The sequence below is a fragment of the Kwoniella europaea genome, chromosome 1 (genome assembly GCF_036810445.1).
Source record: "Kwoniella europaea PYCC6329 chromosome 1, complete sequence".
NCBI lineage: Eukaryota > Fungi > Basidiomycota > Tremellomycetes > Tremellales > Cryptococcaceae > Kwoniella > Kwoniella europaea.
Window position 1 is genome coordinate 661,408 of NC_089487.1, and position 12,075 is coordinate 673,482.

At 43.8% G+C, this 12,075-nt stretch overlaps 2 protein-coding genes across 2 annotated transcripts; both read right to left on the minus strand.

The window, feature by feature from the left end:
• Positions 1-4,388: 4,388 nt before the first annotated feature.
• V865_000246 (uncharacterized protein) lies at positions 4,389-5,112 on the minus strand (the record flags this gene model as incomplete). The annotated part of the gene is made up of 3 exons (XM_066224078.1): positions 4,389-4,463; positions 4,524-4,688; positions 4,816-5,112. 3 exons carry the CDS (start codon positions 5,110-5,112, stop codon positions 4,389-4,391), a joined length of 537 nt encoding a protein of 178 aa, XP_066080175.1.
• An 890-nt stretch (positions 5,113-6,002) lies between these two features.
• On the minus strand, positions 6,003-11,131 carry V865_000247 (uncharacterized protein; the record flags this gene model as incomplete). Its single annotated transcript, XM_066224079.1, has 9 exons — positions 6,003-6,026; positions 6,106-6,195; positions 6,265-8,532; positions 8,588-8,950; positions 8,993-9,542; positions 9,600-9,735; positions 9,792-9,998; positions 10,073-10,716; positions 10,827-11,131. 9 exons carry the CDS (start codon positions 11,129-11,131, stop codon positions 6,003-6,005), a joined length of 4,587 nt encoding a protein of 1,528 aa, XP_066080176.1.
• Between the last annotated feature and the right edge of the window lie 944 nt (positions 11,132-12,075).

Consider the following 12,075-nt stretch of genomic DNA (forward strand, 5'->3'; position numbering starts at 1 on the left):
TAATCTGTAGACCTTCAAGATCTGATCCTCAGGTATGAAGGCAGAGAGAAAGTCGATTACACAAGGAGGGAGAGTAGGCGGGGAGGTAGATATGAAGTATGAAGTATGAGGATGAGGGTGGTATGCAGATGAGGTTGAGTGAGAAGCAGAGGAGAGGGTGGACAGACTATTTGGGCTGTTGTGCCTGGGAAAACAGTCGGGTCGATGAGTGGAGGTATATGATTGTGTATAAGGTTGAACCCTGCCGTAGCCTATCCGATGGGGTAGATGATAGATGACGACAGTGGATATGACTCTTTCGATGGTGAGACCAGGCGTTTGGTTAAGCAGCGATGGGTGACAACAGTATAAAGTGTGGCTTCTGAATTGATACTGTGCAGTAAAAGACGATACACCGATAGATGGCTGGTCGGTATTTTTCGATCTACTGAATTGACCTCACAGAGGTTTATGAAGGGATGTTCGATGGGATGGGATTATGGGGATGAAGAGATGAATGGATAAAAGGTGAATGAATTGATATCCTTCTCTTGTCTCTTGTATGCTTTATCTTTCGAGGTGAAAGTTGGATGAAGATCGGAAGTTCGGCTGTTCCAGCTTGGTTTAGTGGTATCGATCGTTGAAAGGTGTTTGTGTACGTGTGTTTGTTTGCGCTGATACAATGTTATCTCGTTTCTTCTTCTCCCTTTCTTCTTTCTAAGCTATATACAATACATATGAATGAACAAGATAGATCAACGAACGAAGCTGGGGATGAGTGGATACATGAATGTATACCAAAGCTATCTGGGGAACTTGTCTCTGTACACAAAGTCTCGCATTATCTCTTCGGAACTCCTCCATCGTCATTCTACTTCGCTTCAACGGCACTGAGTCTAGTCCTAGTACTCGTGATGTCAACCATTACTCTCTCCTTTCGCTCTAAAGCCTTTAGACTCATTAATAAACCTCACTACTGATAAAGGCGAGATCCACCGCTTAGCATACTACTACTGTAGGTGAGAAAAAAACGATGTCTGGTGGCTTTTTCACGATCCGAGACTCTTCTTCCTCTTTCCTATGCTCCTGTGTTGGACTGCACAACTTTATCCTCTTAAGCAGACAAGCAGAAGGGAGGAATGATGTGGGCCTTCGGCTCCGGCTTTTCCAACAGTCTAATTCTGGGTACCTAAAGGGAAAAACGGAGAAAATGACTCAACAGAGTAAAGAGGAACCCTCAACTAAATTAATTTAGCTTTGTTTGGCTTATGAGATTTGGTCCGGACCCTTGAATGATAAGCCGTGAAGATCGTAGATCGACCCGGGGGAACCGTTCATCACAGTCGTCGTACCACTTGCGATCCTTGAAGATCGCACAGTCCTGACTGAGCTATGCATACAACGCCGAGCAATACGCCGTTTGTGTCAGTGGATGGACTCGGGATACCAGAGACGCCACGACGATCATCCTTTCTCGATCGGCTTCTTTTCCTCGCTCCTCCAAGACAAACAGCAATGATTCATCTTGCAACGGCAGTGAGCAGCTGAACACAAGGTTGATCCTTGGTTCCTTCACATCCGAGCCGACCGGGGTAGGGTTACGATTGGCTTCTTACGCAACATTGGCTCAGCATTCATTCAACGGACATGATCGACACAAGCTCAAGTTATTTACAGAACCACGCACCGACCTCTGTGTGTGTGAGTGTGTGAATATGCTTGAGCGCCGGTACCTTATGATTTCCCTTCCGATCCTTCCTTCCAGAGAGACAGTTGGGTCATACACAGAGCCTAAAGTCTAACGATGACGATGGTGGATCATTGGTCCAATTCAATTGTTTTTGCATCATGTCTCGATTCTGCTCGGCGAGAGGAGTGGAGTAGCATCAATAGTGCTGGAATGAGGGGATTGTCAATTGGCAGTGGTGCATGTCACTATCGTAACTACTGAATGGGGGAAATATACTTCTGGTCGATTCAGATTAATTGGAATCAAGATGGTGTGGCGTCGGTGATCAAATGTATATGAGACATTTCTAGCTCTGTGTAGTAGTGATCATAAGAAATGGACAAAAAGGATAAAGTGAGACAAGAAGAGATCAACAGAATTACCCTTAGAAGAGGTTTATCAAGAAAATCTTCCTCTCGTCTTCTGAAGTACTTGAGGATACTCGGATCAACAGTGGGAATCAAGTTGGATCTCCCACTTGGCCATCAGTCTCACTTCCTCGGGCCTCTACCGAAAATCTTTCTGCAGAAGTAGACCCACTATTCTGGAAGCCATCTAGATAAGACACTCAAGGTACATTATCCACTACTGTACCAAATATACGGACAACGTTTTTCATCTTCTCCGTAAATCTGCAGTAAATGATGATCGTGATCGATCGATGCTCATGATCGATAAGTTGTTTACATCCTCGCATGTCTTCTTTTACAGTAGAGCATGCAATACGGAACGGGAACAAATCAACGGCTTTTTAGATTCAACACTTGTTACGTAGTATATTAGGATAACATCACCCGTGCCGATCCGACTGCGAGTCACTCATAACGTAAAGCGTAAAGCTCTGCGCTAGTGGTGGTGGTGGGTTTAGAACGGCGGTGGTGGTGGTGGAAGTTTTCCTATCGTCTTGTCCCATTGCCCCATCTTCACTCATTGCGAGCTCTGCATGTCGCTTTCTTGCTTGTCAGCAGGCAGAGGCATGTCACGAGTACACAGAGAACAATAAGAAAGTTGAATCTGCATTACCGCCAAGTCAAGGAGAAGAGAGGATAAAGTTTAAACTTTCCGCTGGTTTTGCGGCTTTGTCTCACTTCTTCACCCTTTGGTCCGGATGAATTTCCCTGAATAAGTAATGTTGACAATCCTCTTCTCATTAGCGTCTAAAGTCAATGAGTGTTAGCTTTTCTACTACAGTGCACTTTAAGTAGTGCAATATATTCCCAAATGGGAGTATATTGAATTGTGGATCATCTTCGACAGACAATGAGCTCGGTTTCTGGGTGTCTGATGGCTGCGATGAGGCTCGCAAGATCATTTGCGCTCTCACACCTTTTGGTTCATCGATACTATGCATCATATCACCTTGCTCTATCGATACATACTGTACATGTCGTGTAAAGAACGTGCGTGAGACGATCACAATAACAGACAGCCTGTAACTCTATAAACCACATCTAAGTATGAATATCTTTGATCGAGGGACTACGTCTCATGATATTCGACGGTTCAAGACAGATTGTTCTGCAACGCAGGTGCAAGTCGCTTTATCAGTTTCGCTGACAATCAAGCAGTCTGAGATGAACAAAGAAAGTCATGATTACTGACCGAATCGTGATCCAGATCCGTGGGACCACTGGCATCAGAACCAATACATGCCAAATAGGCATTCCGATGACTTTTGTTCAAGAGCCAAGGGGATTCGCTCTCCAGCGTTCATGACGAAACAGACTTGTCAGATACAAGACTCATGGGCTGAATCATACACTAAGGAGGAAAATATTCAGTATGGACAGTGGCTGAACTTTCATCCATCCATTGTAGGAGGGATGCGAAGAATGGGTACACCTACGAGGAGAGCTTTTGCGGGTTGTTCATCATTATCTTTAGTACAGGTATTAAAATCAAAATAACTCGCTGGATCTACTTTTTCTATATCTGATGCGTTCCATGTCCAAGTAACGCTTTTTGGATCCTTTTCGATACCATCGACCTGATTGGAAATGTTAGACTCCGTCCGTTCTCCGAAAAAGATCGAAAAGCTCGTTGTGACTTGATCTTCCCCTCTGGTAACGGTACCGAGGACTACCCCCAGGGTAGTGAGTAGAGTAAGTGTTTGGGACAGCCACATATCGTCTATGAGTATGCAACTACTGCCAGATTGTCAAGCTGTAGAATGACTGTTCTCAATCAGAGCGCATGTTGACTATACGCTGTGCTTTCCGCTTTCCATTGTACAAACCTCCCCAGAAATTGGAAGGAGTTGATTGTCGATCGGCCTTCTCATAATGGCCCCGCATGTTACGATCGGACACACCAAGGTAATGTAGATAGAATGGGCTAGATCGACGATTCCCTAAGAGCTATCTTGCACAAAGTCTCTTCTATGAAGCAGGTGTAGTGAGCTTGCCAAGCTCCGCGATGATGAACTGAATGTCCGACTTTGGTCATCATCTGTGCTGTAAGTGCTGAGCTAGATATACCTGAATGCTCAGTCCAATAATTTGATACGGTCAATGATACTATCATACCAATGGCTAACCATCATGAGACAACCCTCACAGATCGAGCTGTCCTTTAGCGAATTGAGATTGCATGTGTGGCAGAGTACGTCAAAGATCACATATGACAGTTATAACATTCACATATCGCTACATAGTCTTCAATTCAGCTGCGGAACGGCCGATTAAAGGTTGATACCCAAGAAGTCATCATCATCGTCGTCATCATCGCCATTAGGCTTGCTCAGAAGCATGAGATCCTACGTACAACCTTCACGTCAGCATCTCCACACAAGCAAGATCAAAAGAGTGATACAAACAGTAGTGATATCAGGTTCAGTTTGAGAGGAACCTTCCTTATAACATGTCAACCCAGCTTCTTCATGTCTATATTTCGAATGTAGCCAATTATATTCTCCGTGTAACTCGTAATCGTAGGTGATTTGCTCTAGAAGGCCCGTTTCTTTCAATCCTTCGAGCGTACACTAAACAGATGAAGAGGCACAATCACTGATCAATCACCTCCTCAACTACAGACAGTACATGTATGTACGTATATGTTAATTCCAGGAGTGAGGAAAGTAGATGTGTACGAGTACGTATGTCACTCACTTCAAATCTATCAGTGGACTTTTCATCCTCATCATCATCCTCATAAGTATAAAAGTTGAAATACCTAAGGGCCTTGTCGGTTCCAAATTCAGATTTATCCCAGTGGAATTCAGCCGTCTTTTCACCTCTCAGAATTTCTCCACCCGTACCAAAGTTTTTATCGGTAATTTGGTGTCCCGAATCTTCGTCAAATTCAATATTGAATTTCAGATCGTAGTCGTCTCTCTTCACTTGGATTGCTGTAGCTGAAGCCAGACCTAACAAGGCAAGGATGGTGAAAGTCTGGTATAAAAACATGTTGACGTCGAAAGTGGCCAATTCGGGAGTATGAGTAAATCAGGTTAGCTCAACGGCTAGGGTAAGATTTAGAGTGTGTACTGTATTGTAAGGAAAAAGCCAAATTCAAGTTGACCTCGTAATTGAGTAATATATGTATATGTATCTCATATCTCATGTCCGATGCGAGCTCGCCATCTGTTATATACCCTGCTCTTCGGCCTGTGTTGGTGATCAACCTCTTGACCAAGAATAAAGGTTGAATTTCTTGGCATTCCGTCTCATGCTTTCCATTATACTGACCCCTTTGGATGACACCGTATGGGATCTGATCGCCACAAAAGTATGTACTTGTAGCAAAGCCCCAATTTCCTTTAATCGATGAGTATAGATAATCAGTCGATTACATTAGGCAGAGAGGATCAAATCCAGTACCATGAATAATAAAAGGAAAAATAGATGGCATGTACATATACTGTACTTGTCCTTTTCATTATAGCTGTACAGTACATCATTAAACATTCCATCTACGTTGATTCACTGAGTCTTGGCATTCGATCAGCATGCTTCCTTTGTATACGTCAGATAATCTATTCAATGGTCGAATCTCCCCTTGTTGAACTCCTACAGATCGCGATGATCGATCACAGATCCAAAACTATAAAGGTTGTAAGATCTCAACAATACATACTGTACACACAGTCTGCAATACAACAAGCCATTGCACCAGTATTAATCGATGCATGCCCTAAGATGCTATCTCGTCAACCTGTAACATTGCTACAGTAAATTATAGTATCCATGCCCATATGTATATAGACTTGATCTATCATAATCATACATTACATTTTGATCCATCCGTTCATGATAATATTGCCTTTTTCCGTAAATTATGCTCATACAAAATTCAACTAGAACCGTAATGCAGCAGCAGCCTATTGCCATACACCATATCAGCACGAAGCTCAAGATCGCCGCTGAGATGATTGGCAATGATTGGCAATGTCGACTTACTTTGATATCAGCCAAAGTCAAACTTGCTTTACCGCACATCTCAGTAAAGATACCATCTTTCAAGAACAGATTTTCAGGTGTATCGAATTCCTATAACAGCAATTACGATTCAGTCAGCCGATGTTGAAACTGAAACAGAATATTTTCAAATTGACTCACCTCAACTTGTCCATCAGCCATGACCAAAATCCTATCATAACTCAAAATAGTCTTCAACCTATGTGCGATACACAACAAAGTCTTATCTTTAAATTCATTTCTAATCGTTTCCTGAATCTTCGCATCCGTCTCCACATCAACACTAGCAGTAGCCTCATCAAGTACCAATACTTTCGTGTTCCTTACTAAAGCTCTTGCCAAAGATACGAGGGATCTTTCTCCTACTGACAAGTTTCCTCCCTCCTCTTCAATGACAGTATCTAAAGTGAACCTCTTCGAATTGGCTTGTTGCTGTTTTTCATTCTCACCATCAATCGAAGTTGATTGACGAGGCGAATTGGATATCAAATGAGCTCTTCGAAGGGTATCATAGAGCTCAATATCGGATTTAGTATTGAATGGATCGATGTTGGATCGTAATGTTCCACTGAATAATAATGGATCTTGAGGTATGATTGAAATACCTGATCGTAAATCATTCAAACCAATTTTCGATACGTCTACACCATCAATCTTGATTGATCCACCTGACAATTCAGACATCCTAAACAAAGCAACCATAATTGACGATTTACCTGCACCGGTTCTACCTACCACACCAATCTTCTCTGAAGCTCCCACATTCAAAGTTAATCCCTTGAGAACATCGGGTAACTCTTCTCGATATCGCATCTTGACATTGTTAAATTCGATCTTACCTTCCTCAGGCCAGGATTGAGGAGGTTTCATTTCATTGATTTGATGAGGAGCTTCCTGATCTAATTCATTGGCGTAGTGCATTATACGTTCTGCACCAACCATATCATTTTCCACTTCTGCGACTTGTCGGACTAACCATGAGAAAGATTGTTGTACAGTGATGATGGTCGATAAACCCAATCCTCCAGAAGCAGCCGATACTTTATGTGAACAGACGACGATGATTGCGACGGAGAACGACAAAAGCGAACCTAAGAAGTCCAATCGGAGACCTAACCAACGTTGATTGATGATTGTAAGGTAGTAAGCTCGATTTTCAACGTCCATTCGATAGACATTATCCTCGAAGAATCGTTCAGATTCACCGTAAGATCTGATAGTCGCCACTCCCGAGAGTGATTCTGAGAAGTGAGAGTATAGCGAAGATCGAAGGATCGAATCGATACGCTTGAACTCTCTTGAAGATCTTCTGTAGAAAGCGGCATTGTGGACGTAAAGTAAAGACACGACACCCATGGCGATAAGGAAGTAAGGTTCGACAATAGCAAGTAAGATGGTAGCTCCGACGATGTTGGACAATGTACCAACTGCCATTCTCATAGCATCCGAAAGGGTATTATCGATGGTGTCTGTATCCTTGGAGAATCGATTCATGATCCGACCAAGAGGGGTGGTATCGAAGAAAGACTGAGGAGCAAACATAACTCTTGTGATGGCGTTCTTGTGGATTCTGACCGAAGCGAAGTAGTTGATCAATGCGTTGGAGAAACCTTGGAAGAACATGGTGATGGCGGTCAAAATACCCAGACCAGCGTAAATACCCATGTAGAATCCATTTCCATAATCCCACTTGTACTCTTGCCACCATACTAACCAATAAGATGTGATCACGTAGGTAGCTTGAGCGAAAGCGATGGCGACGAGTAAGATTGGTAACATGAAGACACCATTACCCGCTTTCAGGTATGCCCAAAAAGTACCTTTCTTGAGAGCACCGGTGTTCCGTTCTTCAGCTTGCATAAGGGTATGTGCAGTACCTTTTGATACCATCTTGGATCGATCGTACTTATGGGCTGGACCAGATGAGTTCATAGCTTCTTCTTCAGTTTCAAGAGCTTCTTCATGTTGTTCTTCGTTACCAAATTCCCTAATCAATCTTGCGAAAGCCCCATCTCGTCCCTTAAGTTCGTTATAGGTACCCATCTCTCCGATGTGACCATCCTCCATCATGATGATATTGTCCACATATGGTAAGAAATGCAAAGCGTGAGTGACCAGGATTCGAGTTTTGTTGTTGAGCGCACCGATGATGGCATTGAAGAAGAGCGCTTTACCTACACCGGCATCAAGAGCAGAGAGTGGATCATCGAGAGCGATGATATCGGCGTTGAAGTAAATGGCTCTTGCGATGTTTACTCGTTGTTTCTGACCACCAGAAAGATTGATACCTTTTTCACCAATCTCTGTTCCATCACCATCTTCGAGGAGTTCGAGATCAGGTTCGAGACAGGAATCTCGTACAGCAGCCCAGTATCGTTCTTCATCCCAAGGTTGACCAAATAAGATGTTCTAGATTTGATTGTCAGCTAATGCGACGTGGAATCACGTATGGAATCAGGCTTACCTCTCTGACTGTGGCATTCTGTATCCAGGGAGTTTGAGCACACAAAGCGGTAGAACCAGAGAAAGTGACTTTTCCTTCAGTTCTTCTCATCTCACCCATTAGACCTTGTAACAAACTCGATTTACCGGAACCGATCGCACCGACTATAGCTGTGAGAGAGCCTTTAGGTATACTGAGATCGATATCGTGGATTTGGAAGATCTTCGCTTCAGGTACAGCTTCCTTCTCCTTGCTTTCGTCGACAGCGGGTAAAGCAAAAGGTGCACCTTGACCAACAGCTTGTTTACTTGCTTCTGCATCGTGAGGTCCACCAGAAGCCATCTCAGCTTCGATTTCGTCCACTGCAGTAATCTTTTTGGTCTTCTTATTCCAAAACATCCTTCTCTTCTTCTTCGGATCTTTCACTTTAGTCTTGGGCTCATTGGACTTAGGTGTAGGTTTTCCGGCACCGGGACTTTTACCATATCTTCCTTCTAGCTTTTTCATCATTCCATCATCGTCTTCTATGGGAGCAGCGTCCCATGTGAAAGAGGCATGCTCAATCTTGACCGCTTCTTCCTGAGTTCTGTCAATTCTCAGGTTTTCCGAGATCAGTTCGGCATCGAAGACAACTTCCAATCTTCCTAAAGCGTTGAGAGCATCGGCAACAGCTGACAATGTCATAGGCCACATCATCAGGGGCATCCTCATCAATTGGAAAAGAGTGATAACAGTGAAGATGGTAGCAGCTTGAAGGTCGTGAGAAGTAGCACTGTAGGTGATGAATGAGATAATCGCCGCCAAAGTGGGTAAGGCCATAGCGAATGCCATCATTCCAGATCGGAAAGTCAAAAGCGATCGAATATACTTCAATTCCATCCCTCGGATATTATGGACTTTTTGCAGGAATGGATTTTCCCAAGCCATATATTTGACGATTCGCATTCCGCCCAAAATCTCTTGAAGGAGTTTTGCACTGCAAATAGCGATGATTAGCTCAATGGTCTGCGCAGAATTTCGACATTCAGCTTACCGTTTATCAGTCCATCTTGCGGCTTTCTTACGTATAGCGAAGAGGTTCTTCATGAAGATCACTTGTAATGGTGTCATGATGAGGAGGAAAGCAATACCAGGTAATGCAGAATAACCAATTTGAACCAAAAGAATGACTATCGAGAGGATGTTAGCATTTTCTTGTCTGTGATGTAGATAGAGGGACACTCACTGATGATGATGATCATTTGGATCGGGGCAGTCCAGATTATATGGGCAAAACCGGCAGCAAAGTCGATTCGACTTGTATCTGTTGATATGTGATTGACAAGTTTACCATTGGGTATTTCACCTCTGGACTTCTGAGTGAATCGAAGTGCTTGTTGATATATACCTGAAATGAGCGCTGCTCTGGATAACACTCCGACACCCATTGATCCTATAGCCCGACCATAATTTACGAATCAGTCGCTGTCCAACACATTGAGATGTTTGGGAAATATTTCAACTTACGAATGAAATAGTGGTGTATACTCAAACTGGATGTTAACAATAACAACAGCAAACCTATGGCCATACCCACACCATTACCGATTTTAGGTTTTGGCGTTCCCAGCGTATCGGCAAGCTGCCAGTTGGTTGACCATTTGATCAGAGCTCTAATGAGCAAGGGTGTGACAGCTTGACAGGCATCACCGAAGAGTTTGATGACACCTGCTGATACGAAGTACAAACCGAAAACATCATTTAAAGCTAAAGCTAAAGAAGCATGTTTCTTTCCATGTTTCTCTCGATATTCCTTTTCTCTCTTCTGCCGATTGGGTAATAGAGGATACATCATTCGTTTGGTAAATGGTAAAGGGGTATTTGGATCTGTTAATCTCGCGTTGTATTCGTTGGCAGCTTTTGTCCTTCGAGCGTAAGATACCAGGAGTTTATCTGCTAGACCTTTCGCTGATCGAGCTTCGTCCATTTTCCACAGATCGGTATCTTGCAATGGACGAGCGGAACCCAAAGCCATCATCGGACTAATCCAATTGAAGAATAACGTGTCCCAGAAATTGGCGGTCACTTCTGGTGTCACTTTCGCGTCGTCCAGTGTAAGAGGTGGCGGCGGTGGGGGATATTTGGGGTTGACAAAAGGTAAGGAATGTCTCCTGTTTTAGTGAGAATGTATCAGTATGCATGGTCGATGGAAGCAGGACGGGCATATATGGGAGAACAGTTAGGATCGAGGAAGCCGCGTGAAAACATAGAGTTGACTCACCATCTAGGCTGCGTATATGGACCCCCATCGACATGCTTCAAAATCTCTTTACCAGTCTTCTGCTCCATGACTACCATGACCTTTCTCTTCGCACCTTCATCGTCGATCTCCTGTATACCTCTTTCCTCGTATTCCTTAGATGACGATGCCCCCTTTTTGTCTTCACTACTACCCTGCGATAGCTTCTTCTTCAGATCCTGTTCATCTTCGCCTCCCACTCGCGTCGACACACTGTGTGATGAGGGTGCAGGTGCGTCGGAGGGAGTGGATGGTGATGGATCGCGTGTAGTCGATGAAGTGACCATCTTGAATTTGTTGGAGCAATACTGGATGGAGAGAGCGTTGAGTTGTAGATGACCAGCGATCTACTGTATATCTTTTCAGATATGTGTCGATCTGTATGTATATGCCCGATTCCTTCGGGAGGCCGAAGGGGAGAGTCTAATTTTCGATGGAAGACAGCGAACCAGATGCTTGTCGAATTATTCGAAATCCAGACCAAGAAGATAGATATTTTGAAGTTGAGAATGTGACTTCGCTTTGCAATTGTGTTATCTTGAAGAAAGCGATTGAGAAGCGTTGGATAATGCTGAGGATGGATCGTATGGGTCGATATCGAGAGGCAAAAAAGTTATTCATATGAGGTGACTCGGAGAAATCCGATGACGGGGGGAGTCTCTCAACTGTAACGGGAATTTGTTGGATGACGATGATCAATCGTGTAACTAGTCTAAACGGGAATCACCAAGCACAGACCTCACGTATGACCGAGGTCGATAGGATTGATTGCTGTATGTAGGTGATGACAATGGGAAGGTATCCTACCCGTCTCTATGGTTTGTCAGCATGATATCTATCCGACTTAATGTTATTTGTATGCATGCGGTCATGCTGCTTTGTGTGTTATTTTTATCCTTTACCTTACTTTGCTCTGTTCGGGGGCCGAGGGGTTGGGCGTCACTTTTCCTGCTGATTCTGGGAATTCTGATATGATCTCACGGACTTGACCGTTCCTTTCGGATTTTGGTCCAGATCACAAGATCATCGACGCATAATGAGTTGTTATAGCGGTCATCACCGCCCGCACCCCCACCCTCCTCGTACTCTACAGACATCCCCGACGTGTCTAAGATGGATGAGATACAGTGTGATAAGCTCGACACATGAGTTACCTGTACAACACAAAACATACTCTTGACTCACACGCGATGCTCGTCTCTCGACATGACCTTCACTTTGCGGATCTTCG